The sequence below is a fragment of the Cinclus cinclus genome, chromosome 10, assembly GCF_963662255.1.
Source record: "Cinclus cinclus chromosome 10, bCinCin1.1, whole genome shotgun sequence".
NCBI lineage: Eukaryota > Metazoa > Chordata > Aves > Passeriformes > Cinclidae > Cinclus > Cinclus cinclus.
The window spans coordinates 9,662,589-9,677,882 of NC_085055.1; the positions used below are offsets into that span (position 1 = coordinate 9,662,589).

Genomic DNA, 15,294 nt, shown 5'->3' on the forward strand with positions numbered 1-15,294 from the left:
TTCAGTACCCAGCTGCACTCTGGATTCAGATATGACAGAATCCAGGATCCATAACGGAAGAGCACCCTCAGCTGGACACACCTGGAAGCATCAAACGAGTGCCCCGCACAAGGCTCACAAAGGAAACCGAACAACATCCGCAACCCAAGGCAACCAGCGTCTGGTTCCCAACCACCGTGGGTAATTGGAAACCGCCTGGAGAGCACGGAGGTGTGAAATGGGAGGCAGCAAATGAATGACTAGGATTTTATTGTTGAGCATTTACCTTCCCTAATCTCTGTAAAGCATAATCCACCCAAAGGCAAATTCTTCCCTGCGGTGTGATCCTAGATGCAGAGTAACAAACCATAAGGTGTTCATGCTCATGACAGGAGGAAGGTACATAGTGATTTTTAGCAGGCAGCATAGGAAATGCCAGGTCATTCTCCCTGCTAACAATTCACAGGGCCTTTAAAAGCACCTAGAGGACACTAACATCTGCCATAAGAACAGCCTTCAGGTTACACAGAACTTATGCTTCCAGAGGAAACAGCACAACACATGAAAAAGACAATCAACTTCATATAAAAAACACTCCTAAGAAAGTTGTACCTTCTCCAGTCACATACATGCGGCCCATTTCACATGATGAATAAATCACTCACTCCTATCTCCCTGCTCCCTTTATCAATTAAATTAACAAATCCAGTTTAGCAGAACAGAGAGCAAAGATTTTCCTCACCGAAATTTTGGATAAGAAGATTGTTTCCACTACCATGGAATTTAAAATAGACCTGTCTGAAGTTTTAAATACACAACAATTGTTGATGGGCTGGACTGCAGTCAGTAATCACCAAAATGCCCTCTAATCACTGCTGATGCCAAAGCTTAAGAGGACTCACAAGAAATCTGAGATATCTTGTGAGATGGTAACAATTTTTTCAAGATTTCTGAGCCAGCACATTTCAACCCACTATTTGCACTTCTTTTATCCTCCTTCACCAGGGCAATTGGAGAACTGCTCATCCAAAGTTCTGCATTTCATTAGTAAAGAGCCAAAGCTCTAACAGAAATGTTCATAACTAGGAAGCTTAATTCAACCTTTGGTCTCCATTTTCTGGTGGGTGTGGAAGCAAGTGCACACCTGGGTCATCTCTTACCATCTTGCCAGTGATTGTGGCCTCCAAAGAATCCACCAGCTCTGCAGTGACTCCAAGGAGATTACGGTAGTCCATCTGCAATTTGTGAAGTCGTTTCAGGTTGGTCATGTACCTCTGCTCACGCTTCACTAACTGTTGATGAAGATGTTGCATCATTTCTGCCAAGAGAATAATAAAAAAAGAAATAGCATCACCTATTCAAACAAAAGGACAAAAGAACCCACAAGCCTTTTTACTGCATTGAAGAGACAACCTCAATTTCTGAGGTGTGGAATTTGCCTACAAGGATAATTTCACACCTCTAGCAAGATTCCATTTCATTGCAACACCTACTAGTATTTATTAAGCCTTAATTGCCCAAAAAACCAACTGCTTCACAGTTACAGTAGCAACACACCTATAAGGCAGTAAACATCACTGGATACATTTGTGAAGAAGATAATCCATTACCTAATGGTTGATGGCAAACTATGTCACCTACTTTTAATAGCCTCGGTTTCTGAAAATAACTCAAATTTGTCTTTCATTTTTATCCAAATAATAATAATAAAAAATCTACATTTCTGATACATTTTGTTCCTTCAGGTTCACTTACTTTAGGGACAAAAGCACCAGAATCTGTGTCCTCCACCCCAGTCTCAGACCCAGCCAAGCCAGCATTTTGCATGGAACTGGGGAGGGAACCTAGAGCTGGTGGTGCACAGTGCACATCTCAGTGACCAGACAAAACCATGAAGGGAAGCACAATAATTCTATTGTTATGGCTGATGTTGTGTATTTTGCTAGAACATTATGTTTTAAATTAGTTTGCCGAGAAGCCAGTAAAATGGCATGGGCCCCATCTGCAAACAGACCCAACATTTAGCATAGGATACTTTGTTAAACAGTGGGAAGGAATCAGATTGACTGTGGAGTTCCAGACAAAAGTTTCCCTTTTACAGATTTAAAATCTTTCTGGGTTCAAGTAAAGCATTCTAAACATCCCATTATGAGACAGGTTATCTCACTGGTACTTAAAGCACTAGGTGGCAGAACAGCATATTTTTGCTTTCAGAAAATACAACAAAGTTATCTTTTTAATGGAATCTTCTAGAAAAATGTGCATTGGTAGACTTGAGCTATAAACTGAGTCTTAAAATAAAACATCGAGTAAAAGAAAGAATATTTTCATATTTCTACAAGAGGAAAAAAAAAAAAACAAGACAGTTATTTTACTCTCAAAGCCTCCTTCCCTCTAAGCATAGCTGCTTTCTGAGAACCATTCATGAACCACAGCATTCTGCACCTCCAGGGTTTGTGACTGACACCTCATACCAGGCTGCAAATCAAGCCACCCTAATGATATTTCTCACACTTCCTAGGAGGGAGCTAAACCTGGTGTGAACTAACAACAGTAGCTGTGATAAGCCACAGATCCTGTTCAAATCCAGCAAAATGCACTTAAAAAAAACCCCAGAGCAATAAACAAAACACCACTAGAACAGTAACATCAAGCAACCCTGCTGCAACTGCTAAGCCTTTACAATTCTGTAAGCTGTCAAAATAATCTCAACTTCAATCAATATTAACTTAAGAATCAGGAGAGTTAAGATAGCTTCCAAAGACAACCAAACTATTCAGTTTTGATGATAATTCAACTTTGATTTTGTTTTTATATCACAGCCATTACTATTAAACTGCTACCACAGCTTTAATATGATACATCTTCATAACAAGAACATTTTTCTAAAGTAACAAAGATTCTGAGAGCAACCACTGCACAAAACTGGCTACTCCAGCACTTTGTTTTGTTGCCTAGATAAGCAAATGGGAATATATTTTTATTTAACTGTGACAGAACAGATTCAATTCAAAAATTTCCAATGGATGTATCTAGAGCGCAACTTTCACTCAGAGGAAAGCTGGAAGCTTTCCCAAAGCATAAACCTTCTCAGAGTTTACTTACTTTTCATACCCCAGTGAGTAAAATTTCTAGTGATGAAAACAGGTCTTCCAACTGCAGTCAGCAGGAAAAAGCTATTTAACCAAAACTCAACGCAGCTCATGAACACTAGTCTTGGAAATTCAGAAACAGGGTCCAATTTCACCCCCTGGCTGTTAAATCTAGGATTTATCAATAATAAGATGAGAAAAGGGTGTCCGAGAGGAATCACAAAGTCTTAGTGCATCTTGCATTTTTTATATCATTATCTTCTAACACATAAGTAATCTACTGAAAAGGAGAAAGTGTTTCATGACAGCTTCTCTTGCCAAAAGGGCAAGAAGCTCTCATCGCTGGCAAGCAGCTGTTCCAAGTTCAGACAGCTGTTGGAAGAGCTGGTCCTGTGCTGCCCCATTCCCTCCTTGCATTCCTGCCATATCCCCGTAACAGTATTCAGTTAGACAAATCAGGGAGCTACCAGCCCAGGTAAAAATTAGTACTGAATTCCTTGTTTAAAAAGTTAAATCCTTACTATCCCAGTCCAGAATTGGCAAAAGGAAATGGTACCTTTCAGAGGCATTTCAGCTCAAATTTATGCAGTACTGATGAAACTGCATCGTTACACGAATCAGAGTAATACTGTGGAATCTCTCCTTCCCAGACACAATTCCCAACACTGACAAATGCTTTGCACATATGATAAGCTTATTTAGGAGGGAAAAAAAAGAGTTCTGGACCAAATACCTACCAGAAACATTATTCATATGAGGAAAAGAGGGAAAAAAACAGGACAGAGGACTAACCTCCTGGTGTAGGAAGATACAAGATATAGTAAAGCTCGTGACTCTGCCAAATGAAGATGCTGGCACTAGGCATCATCTGAACTACAGCATGTTTCTACCAGAATTCTTGCCTGCTCTCTCATGTGTGTAATTTTCAAGTCTTCTAACTCCAGTTCCTACAAGCAGCCAAAGAGTTACACATACACAATTAATTCCATTATAAACTTTTCTCTCTAAGTGAGAGATTGGTTATTTTCCTTTACAACTTACCTACACCTGAAATACACTTCCTGAACTTGTGCTTTCTGTCTAATCTCAGCCCACTTTCACATACTTGTCCAGAAGCACTGACTCCAGCCAGCTGAGCTCCTGCACAAAGTGAAGCAGAGCTCTGAGCAGAGGAGCAGCAGGTCTCAGGAGCTGCTGTTGGACACTAAACCTTGCTCTCAGGAGAAGCAGGAGTCTCCTTCCTGCTTAAAAATTACTATATATATTCTAAACTGACATTTTTCCACATAAATTGTCATTTAGACTTCAGCAAATCTTCACAGACAGGTCACACTCCACCTTCTCTAGTGCCTGCCACACTTCCTCCACCCTCCCTTTCCCCAACATGGTGGAAGAGTGGCTGTGAACTCATCCAGATTTATAATGAGGCAGTGAAGGGAACAGCAGCTGAACACACTTCCAAATAATTCATTCCCTCAGTTCCTGTCAGCAGAGAGGACACAAAGAAGGTCTGAAGTTTTCTGTACAAGATGCCAACCATTCTGCAATTTTTTCCTTTCCAGCCAAACTGAAAACATATGGGAGAACTGTAAGTTAAGCACAACTGCCAAATAGCTTTGCAAGTCATACAGGAACTGAAATTTTTTAGCAAATGGGTAAAAAGCCAGACTGTAGCAGGTAAATCAGGCAAGGTAAACATACTGAACAGTCCAGGATACCCTCAAAAGCATTTATACCACCCCACCCAAACTTGAAGTACTTCAGCATATCAGACTGATGACTGGCAACTTTTTACAAAAGGCTGTTTATGGGACTCTACCATACTCCATTCATGTGTTGCCTATAAATTGTCTTTGCATTTCCCCTTCACTGATAAAGTAAATATTCTTTATATTTTTTATGTAGCAAGTAAGTGCTGTGGATCCCATGTGATGTGAGCAGGATTCTGTAAAAATAACTTCTTGGATCCAAAACCTTCATACAAGACAGTCCTCAAGTAACTTTTATGAAAAATCCAAACTGACTCAACCTCCAAGCCACATAACAGATCTGCAAATTAAGGTTGAACTGCATGAATTGAATTCCATGACAGTCCCTATACAAAGCACAGAACCTGCCCAAATTAAAAAATAATTAGGTCCCAAATAAGTTGGGTCCAATTGCATAGTTATTTCTTTTTAATAAGAGCATGGGATTACTGCCTTCAGGAAAGTCATCCACAAGAAAAAGTGTAACTTCTGGAAAATACAAATCCAAAAGACCTTTCTATTATTCACTGAAAGTCAAATGCAACAACACAAAGCACAAAATAACAAAGAAAATACATGGAACTCACACTGGGAGAAAACCTAACTTTCTGCTTAATTTAATCCACAAAAAGTAAACCCTCATGGTAAACCTACAGTTTAAAACAACTCAAGAGGAAAAGTAATTTTAAGAATCCAACTGGTCTCATGTAGATCCCTAACTAGAAAGTATATGCAGAAAGCCAGTAAAAATTGAATGCAAGGTAGTTGGAAACCTAAATTCTATTTACTGAACTGATTTTAAAAGGCATGTATTTTAAGTGTTATCATCATCTAACAGGATTCTGTGCAGAAATTATTATTTCTAAAGGGCCCCAAGGCACACACATACATTGAAGTGTGTATAAACAGTTTACCTCAAAATGCAACACATCAGCCAGTCACACTTAAATGAACACATTCTTATTCAGGAGATACTAACATGCACTATTTTAAGACATACTTATTTAAACAAAATGAGTAAATAAGAACAAAAATCAACTTTGTCTGAGGTCATCAGAACAACTGAATGAGACATAAAACCTAAAAGCAAGGGAAAGGAATCTGAGGCAACTTAATTTCATCAGAACTAGAAAAGGAGAGATGGTATGCACTTTGTATGGAGTTCTCCACTTGTTTTTACCATGTTTCAGGACAGAATAGATGTTCAATACAAGTCCCACTACCAGGCCCTTCCCCATTTCTAGTCCATCCTTATTGATACTAATTGACTGCTTGAACCTTACTGAGCTTGAAAAGCTATCAATAGCTATCACCAAAGCTGGGGTCTGGATTTCCAAGGACTTTCTGCCATCCACCACTGGTTTCCCCACCCCTGCAGATGAACTTCCTACTACTTTCACAGCCCCTGACAATTTTACAGAACATCCTTACCACGGCTCAGTATTTACCTTTGTTGCACTGTCCACTCTCCTTCTGTTGCAGGAGTAAGAGCAACAGTTCAGGAAAATGTGCATCTTTTCAGTGTTTGTTCCAGAGACTCAGAATGAGAAACTCAGCCAAGACAGATATTCCTACTGTCCCAGCCAAGAACCAGTGCCTGATGCTCCACAGAATACATAAATCAACAATAAATACATAAAAATCTTGCAAGTGCACAAATCACAATGCTGCCTAGGGAGTGGAGATATTTTGCTGACCTATGAGTGACCAAATAATTTCTAGAATCCATAAAAGCCCTGGAAAACTTCCAGCTAATCCCTGAAATGGCTAATTTAAAAGACTAACAACTTTAGAAATGCTAAAAAAAAAGTCAGGTCAGGTTGGTGCCTTTGGGTATCCTGTATTTATATATGGAAACAAAGAATGATCACATGATAAACATATAGGTTCATATATGTATATTGTCTTTATATGACCTTTTCAAAAGTTTGTTTAAAGCATTTTCTTAGAAGGATACAAATATAGTGAGAAGCCGAGGAGTCTGTCTGGATTTGAGAGTCAGAGACAGAAACTTTTCCAATCTTTTCTTTAAATCCAATGTCCAAGAATCCTTTAAGAGAAAAACAAATAATGACAGTTGTACACCAAATACGTACACTCTGCAGAAAGTACTGCTTGGATCACAGCAACTTCCCACTAGCAAACAAGGCAAACAGCATTAGATTGAAAAGAGTTTCCCTTCACTGTTACTGAAGTGAATGTGTTCGCCCACTCCCCATAAAAGCATACAGAAGTCAGAGGTGAGCTCAGTATTATTCCTAGACAAGAGTCCTAGAAACACATCTTTAAATAAGGTACATAGTGTTGGTGCCTTGCATGCATATGCAACAACTGCCCCGAAAGTAAAAGCACCTTTAAAAGACAAGCAACTTGAGAAAAAGAGAAAATATTATTTTCAGATGTATTAAGAGTACAAAATACATAATTTTGCACTGCTCAGTTTTCATCCTTTGCTCCTAACAAGATTTGGGAATTATAAGTTTTGTCAATAACTACAGCAGGCGTCATAACATGACACTGGTGGGTACAATGTTTCTAAAATAAGGATTTGGAGAAAAACAGCTCATGCAGGAAAAAGAGACCAGAAGAACAGACCAACAGCATTAACTGGAATGCTGTCCTCTGCCTGACGTAGTGTCTCATATGCACAAGAAAATAACTGTTAAGGAAAAAAGTCAAGCTACATCTAGGAATCTACCAAATACACAAGTCTTCTATTTCAAGCCTTCAGTGAAGCTGCTTCTTCTTCAGGAAAAGCCAGCCAATGAAAAAAAAGCTCTGTCTTCCAACAAGTCGCAGGAGCTCCCTAAATTTATTGCTGTATACACATATGTTGCAAGCTGTTCTCACAGCTCAGATTTTCCCTTTTTTCACCATGCTGGAGAGTGTACAGAATTTACTTGTTGCATTTACCAACTCAGTACCCAGACAGCGGTGTACCACAGCACACCGTATGTTACCAAAGGACCCTTGTCTCCTACAGAGAGGAGTGCACATGATTTTTCAAGATGTATTACACAAACTGACAGGAACTCCAGCTATATAAAGCATCAGATGCCTGAGAAAAATATATGCCATAAGAACTCTGCTTAGTAAACTAGTGACTCATTGCTGCTCCTTCTCAAACATAAAACAATCTGTGTTTCAACACTAACATGGAATGAGTTGAACAATTCCCACAAGAAAATATGAGTGAGTGTGGACTAAGAGCTTGGACACTGGGTTACTCAGAATAGACCTGAGGATCACATATTAGATAAGGCATTAAAAAAAATGCTGCTAAGTCATATTACATCTCTGAGGTCAATCAGTCTATCTCATTATTTATAGCTAGTCCCAAAGGAAAATGGCAGGATATGCCTTTTTTTGGTGTTAAACTGGAGCTCCTCATCAGTTGGTACATCCAAAGTCAGCCCTTGGGCAAGTATCACTTAAGCTTTGATTTGGTATCGAAAGCAGTGTGGCAGAAATGCAGGGTGAAGACATCTCCTTGCACCAGAGTGGCTGCCCACAGCTGCTCAGACAGGCCAGCACAACTGTCCACACGGTCAGGGAAGCATTCAGAACAAATAATTCTAATACAATACATGCTTCACAAATTTGTGTAGGAATGTGTATGTGGGAGCAGTTTACACACACATTCACAGGCAAGAAATTCCTTGATCCAGTCAAAGTCCAGCACAACAGAGAAGCTGAGGTGCAGTTTTGCACTGCAGGAGTAAGCCACCAGCAGGTGAAATGGTGGCTGGACCTTCCCCACAGGTACTGCCAGCAATACTTTGGAACCTCAAACCACAGCTCTGGAAGTCACGTCCTAATCATCCACCTGCATGGTGTGCGGAGAGTACTCAATGTAAGCCATAAAACCATCTCTGCAACACAGACACTAACCTGGAAAAGTTCTTTAAATGAAGGATGCACCATGGGATTCGGAACAAAAGGCAAAGCATAGAAGGGAAGAAACTCTGTAGTCTGGCTCAGTGCAGCTCCTTTTGTTTCCAGGTATGCCTTGAAATAGGAAATCCTTTCCTCAAGTTCAGCTTTGTCCTGGGAAATAAAGCAGCAGATTTAATTTAGAAAACTATCATTCTAAATGCACTGTAAAGCTAGCAAATAAAAGAAGAGACCCAAGTATATTAACACCAAGTTTGAAATTCCAGAAAATTTCAATTGTTATCTAAAAACCAGTATTTAATTAACTAGAAGCATCTAATAAACTAATTTCCACCAGTCATAAAGGAAAATGGAAAGCACTGCGGTTGTTTCTGTCATCCAGGTCCAAAGAAAGAGACAGACAATTGCTTTTTGCGTGTACATTATTCCTGTTCACTTCAGGCTAGATTTTTAAAGAAAAATACCATTGCTACACTCAGGGCAGAGAGAAAACACTGACTCCAGACCTGCTTTAATTTAGTAGTAAGTGCAGAAACAAAAAAATCCACTTGCACAGCAGTGGGAAGTGGAGCTGGCACACAGAACACAATAAAAGCTCCGTAGAGTCTGGAAAACAGCCTGCAGGCATCCAAATACTCCTGTAGCAGCTGACAGGTGAAGGCCAGGAGCTATTAAGCACTGGCTGATCTGGCTGAGTCCAGGCTACTTAAATGTCTCTTCATCATAAAAGTCCCATGTAACAGAGGTTTTATTTTATAACATCTTGGGATTTATATTTTTCAGCATGATATATTAAGCTGGTCAAAACTGCAATTCCCCATTTCATCAGAAATTATTGTATTTCGACTCACAGCTTCAGTCCAAACTCAGAGCAATATAAATGTTTTAAGAATCTGCTATGATCCACAATTGCAGGTGTGGAAGTATTATCATCTTGGCATTTTCCAAGTTGAAATACTTCGGGAACTTGGGGATAAGGCCAGCTTCAACTTCCATCCTTGTACTCCACAATACAAAGGATCTGGTTGAACTAAAATGCAGGCTGTGGACAAAACTGGATACATATTCTTGGAATGATTCTTAGAAAATATCCCATCCTCATCCAAACTAAAGACAAATGAAGTAAAACAAACAACAGCAATCTGAGGTTTGAATTGTGAACTAAACTTACAGGCTTTCCCATAGTTTGTTTCAAGAGGAAGGTGGCAAAGTAGATGTGGAGATAGAACTCCAGGTTCTGAGCAACTGGATCACTGTCATGGACTAAGGACAAAATATGCTCCTCCCAGAGCTGGAAGAAAACTTTCTGATCCCCATCTTCAAATGCTGTAAGCATTCCTTCCTGTGAAAGGAAAAACATCAAGTGAAAACCCAAACACAGAAAAGCCACATTTTCTCAGCAGTAGGTTAGTGAATGAAGAATTCCAGTGCTATCTGAACACCTCCACTTTAAAGTTTTACTCAAAAGTGTCCCACCATTCAATGACCACCCAAATATTCTTTCTTCACGTATCTTTAGTATCTTTGAGAGCCTTAATCAACCACCAATACAAGAAGCAAAGCCCAAAATTTCAAGCACATCAGTAAAACCTTAAAGTAGTATAAATCAAAAGTAGTGTAAATCAAAACCAGTGTGCTCAAAATGACTGCAGTTCTGGAAAAAAACCCAAACAAACCGCAACCCTAAACTTGAAGGTTACTGTGCTAGAAGAAGACTGCTAGGAGATTTCTTCAAATAATCAAGAATCTGTTCAGACAGCTCACTGTTGTAATAACTCACACAGTGGTTAGCTACCTCTGTTTTCATTATTATTCAAAGTAAGTGTAAATGATGCATTACCTGAACATGCAATGCATCTTCTGAGGAAGCATCTGCTGGTTTAGTTAGTGGCTTCCCTTTTATTTTACATTCCTTTTTAAGTACTTTCACTGTTTCTTGAAATCCAGCAAAATCCAAATACTAAAAGATAAAAACAGAGGAAAAACATTTGTTAGATTATTAAAGCTTCAATACATGATTAATCCTTTTTAATGTGATTAATACTTCAATGAATGACCCATGAAATGCCAAAGTTTCTCTGAAGGATGGTCCATAAATGCCAAAGACTGCAAAGTGATACCAAGAACCAATACCCTGTGGTATGAAAATACTGTCTCTAAATTTCCTCCTGCATCCTAGACACAACTCAGTACACCCACTCTGAAAGAATAATGCCTCTTGGTTTAGCCAGTAATTTAATTCAACCAAAGAAGAAAATTTACTGTTGGCATTTAAAGGACATTGAGCCTTTTGAACTGACAGAGCATGACAGAATTCAGCATGCTTTCAGAGTGCAGCAACATTTAGCCAGATAAATAACTCCAGAATTTAGACCACGGTTATAATGTCTGGCTCTAAAAGCAAACACCGAAAAATCCTGCCTTGCAAGAATAATGTCAACCAACAACAACAAACAAACAACAAAAAAAGATAAAACTAACCTCTTTGACTAGCCCAAGTAACTCAGCTTCATATGCTAGAACATCACCCATTGCTAATGGCTGTTGCTTCTTCTCATTGCTGATGAAGCTGGAAAATGGCAAAGAAGGGGGTGTTAGTGCACAGTACATGGCTCACGCAGCACAGGGCTCACTAAGCACAGACGTGTCATCAGCCATCAGCCACGGCATCTCCAGAGAGCATGAGGAGAGGCACACACACAAACACAGAGATACATACAGGTACCCACGGTCTACCTGCCTCACCCCCACCTGCACCACATCCCACTGCCTCACATCCCCCCTATCCCAGTCCGTCCTGTCCCACATTCTCCCTTGCCCCAATCTCGCCTCTCCCACATTCCCACCCGCCCCCCATTCCCCTCGTCCCAATCCCCCTTGTCCCCCATTCCCCTGTTCCCTCCTGTCCCAATCCCCCTTGTCCCCCATTCCCCTGCTCCCTCCTGTCCCAATCCCCCTTGTCCCCCATTCCCCTGTTCCCTCCTGTCCCAATCCCCCTTGTCCCCTGCTCCCTCCTGTCCCAATCCCCCTTGTCCCCCATTCCCCTGTTCCCTCCTGTCCCGCTCCCCCTATTCCCCTGTTCCCACCTGTACCAATCCCCCCTCAGCCGCCACCGGTGTCGCCCCGGCAACCGCGGCTCCTCCCCTGCACACGTGACCGCTCTCAGCCAATCGCCACCCCGGAGCGGCGCGTCACGTGGCGGGGGCGTGCCCGCGGCAGTCGGGCGGACAGCGCCCCCTGCCGTGCGGCGGGCGGGGCTGCAGCGCCGGGTGCCGCGGTCTGAGGTGACTCCGGGCGGGGCTGCGGTCATTTCGGGTTGTTCAATGGCGAACGGCCTCAGCGAGGGCTTGTGCTTGTGTGCCCTCGCTCCTCCGTGGGCAGGGGAAAACCTTCTCGCTTGGATGTTTTGTTTGAAACAGACGTGGAGCGAGGAGGGCGGAGCTTTGCAGGGCCCGAGCACGGCGGGAGGAGGCTGAACCGCGCCCGGACCGCAGGTGTCCGACAATTCCTTAACTGATGGAAACCCCACCAAAGCAAAAGGGAGGATTGGCCAATCCCCTTATCGAGTCTTTGTCCCTGCTTCAATTAACAGTGTTAATGAACTTCTAATTAACATCTGGTTTCCGGCAAACGTAAGCTCCACGCTGGGCTTTTCTTGATCATATATTTTTTGTTCCTTTTCTCGCATTCTTGCAGAATTTCTCCTCCAGTGAGTAGGTGGGGTTGCTATGCCTTGTGTCATGCTCCCGGGCTTCTTGGGGAGGGACATTTTTCAGGGAAGTGCTGCTCAAGGAAGGGAACATCCACTGCTGGCCAGCACCTGGGCTAAGATCAGGAAGATACAAAGCTTGGGCCTTAAACCTGAAAAGCAGGACTCCACTGTCCTGTGTGTCCAAACAAGGACATTCATCATCACCTGGGGCATCACCCCAGCTCCACAGTTTGGATTTTCCTTGGGGCAGGTGTCACTGCCATCTCTGCTAGGGGTTGAGCATTCCTGGGGCTGGTCCACTGGCTCTGTCAGCTGCAGATCCCAGACTGGATCATAACCTGTTGCTTGATTTGAAAAGACAAGGCTGTTCTCTGTGCCCAAGTGGAAGATTTTGCAGGAAATTTCTCCTTGCAGAAGCCTTTCCAAGTGGTTGTGTGAAAAGCAAGCAGGGAAGAGAGGAACGTTTTTCAAAGCTTAAACATCCTGTTATTTTCTGTGTCATACTTCAGATCTTAATTGCCAAAAATATTTTGGTTTGGATTTTCAATTGATACTTTGAAGGAGCTTTGAGGCAATAAATAAATAGAAAGTTATTTGAGATTTTAGTTGATGACACGTTGTTGTTGGTTGGGTTGGAGCACTGGTTCCTGCTAGGGCTGGTTGAGGGGCAGAAGGGTTTGTTTGGACCAATATCCTGTGCTGAGGCAGCTGAGATGCTGCTTACACACTGAGTTACACAGCAATGCTTCCCTGGAGCCCTCTGCACAGAAAACCAAGGCAATGGAGCCACAAAAACTCTCTGCTGTCCCCAGCATCAGGCTGCCATAAAGCTGCTTTGTCCCCAATGGATGGGGCTTGTTTGGCTGCTGCTGAGCCTCAGGTTTCAGCTCACCTCTGCCTCTCCCCAGGAGGATTCAGTGAACTTTTGTCTGGCTATTTATATCACACCATTCTTCAGTAATTTCCTATCCAAGTCCTGACCAGGAGAGGCACAACAGAGACTTTGATTCTGTGTCCTGGGATGCATGAAGGAGGTGCAGGATGAACTCAGCTCTGCTTAAGATCCAGAAGCCTCTTAGCCTGCTCAATGCAGAGCAGAGAAGGAGGAGGGACTGGGCTGGTGGATCCCCCAAAAAGCTCCTTTCAGCTCCACTGCAAAACAGTGAAGGAGGGTCCCTGGTACCTGCAGTCCAGTGCTGAAGGAGCCAGAGCTCTCTTTTCCCAGCAGGACTTCACAGATGAGGACAGGAGCATCCAGGGCTCAGCCTATTCCCCTACCATGTCAGCCCCCTGTGTGTCTCAACTGCTCCCTAGAGGAGATGAAAAACCTTCTTGCTGCTGCCACCACCCTGGTGTGGAAGGAGGGAGTCCTCCAGCACTTTCTTTCTTCCTTCATCCCAACAAAACAGCTGCTGGTACCTTTACAGCAGAGATCACCCTTCAGAGATTCCCTACAGGAAAAGAGCTGGCATCCAGGGAGATGGACTGCTTTTTTGAGGCTGGGGGTGCCTCTGTTGGGAATGACATCAGCTCAATGCCTCTGACCTAAAAGGGACCCCAGCTGGGCTTTGTGGCATGTGCTCACCTCACACATGGGTCATTAAGCTCCCAACCAAGGCAAATACCAACATGTGAGAGAGCTGGTTTTCAGTGACAGCAAGGCATTCCAGCCAAAAATGATGGGGCTGGGAGAAAGGAAGAGCTAGAGGTGCTCCATTTGAAAAAAAGAATATGGACAAAATTGTCTGGGAACTGGGTGCACAGAAACAGGACAGAGAGCTTCATCATCAGGAGAAATCTCCCCAGTCCCAGTGAGTCTCACTGCCCTCATCACACCAGCACAGCTTTGGTGCTGCCACCAACACAGACCAATGGCATCCTGTCCCACGCCACCAACACAGACCAGTGGCCACCTCCCCAGCCCCTCAGGAAGAAACTGCAAAAGCTCCAGGCCTGCAAGAGGACCAAGCATCAGGTTTCATCTGTGAAGGAATCCACGAACTCTGCTGTCCAATCTGCAGATGCTTCCAGAAAATTATTTTCAGCTGCTTCTTGTCCACCCCTGAACCCCAGATTTCATGCTTAAGCTAAAAATAAAAAAGACCTTGATGTGAAGTTAAAGTAAACAGAGAATTTGCCCAGCCTTGCAGGAGCTATCTCAGTCCCCCCTCTGGGAAGGCATGGTTGGGAGACAAAAAGTTAATCCATCTTGTTTCTCATTGACACAGAATGGAAATAAAACAATTAAATGGGAGAACCACCCTAAAACTGAGAACAAAGGCACTCCACCAATATTTCAGGCCCTTTTTCCTTCACTCTGAAGGGGAAAAATTTGCTCCATGCTTCATCCCTTGCAGGTTATCTTGGGAGGAACAATGTCCCCATAATTTCTGCTGACAATTAACCTTGCCTGTGCAGCCATTCTTCCCTGGGTCACCAGAGCAGCTATTTATATCCTTGGCCAGGAATGCTACTGCCACCATGCCACTGTCCCTCCCCTTGGCCAACCCTGCACCAAGGTAGTGGGCAGTGAGCCCAGGGTGTTCCCCCAAGCACCCTGCCTTGCTCCCCACGACCTGCTTCAGCTGGACCCTTACTGTGTAGACCCTCCTGTGCCCATTTTCTGCTCATGCTCTGCAAACACAAAGAAAAAACCCAGACAATACACATTGCTTAACCAAACCCTGTCAGGCAGCAGGGCCTGTCAGACCAAGTGCACAGGGCAGAGATGTCTGGGATTATGATCTTGAGTCCCTATCTGCTACATGTGGGTAACACTGATTTCCCAGTGGCAGAGACACTGATGGCTCACCTGAGCACCTGCACAGGCATTTCTTCTGAGCAAGACCCAGAGCTTTAGCTGTGCAGG

General features: G+C 42.8%; 1 protein-coding gene across 3 annotated transcripts in view; it reads right to left on the reverse strand.

Moving 5' to 3' along the window:
* ARMC9 (armadillo repeat containing 9) overlaps positions 1-11,245 on the reverse strand; it is a 58,890-nt gene extending 47,645 nt beyond the window's left edge. For all 3 annotated transcript variants that reach the window (XM_062498834.1, XM_062498835.1, XM_062498836.1), the window contains exons 1-7: positions 11,195-11,245; positions 10,554-10,673; positions 9,885-10,055; positions 8,711-8,866; positions 6,777-6,869; positions 6,268-6,292; positions 1,140-1,297 (exon numbers count right to left, since the gene is read on the reverse strand). In XM_062498834.1, coding sequence (XP_062354818.1) covers positions 1,140-1,297; positions 6,268-6,292; positions 6,777-6,869; positions 8,711-8,866; positions 9,885-10,055; positions 10,554-10,673; positions 11,195-11,245 — 774 coding nt within the window. The remainder of the gene's footprint in view (positions 1-1,139; positions 1,298-6,267; positions 6,293-6,776; positions 6,870-8,710; positions 8,867-9,884; positions 10,056-10,553; positions 10,674-11,194) is intronic.
* Positions 11,246-15,294: the final 4,049 nt, after the last annotated feature.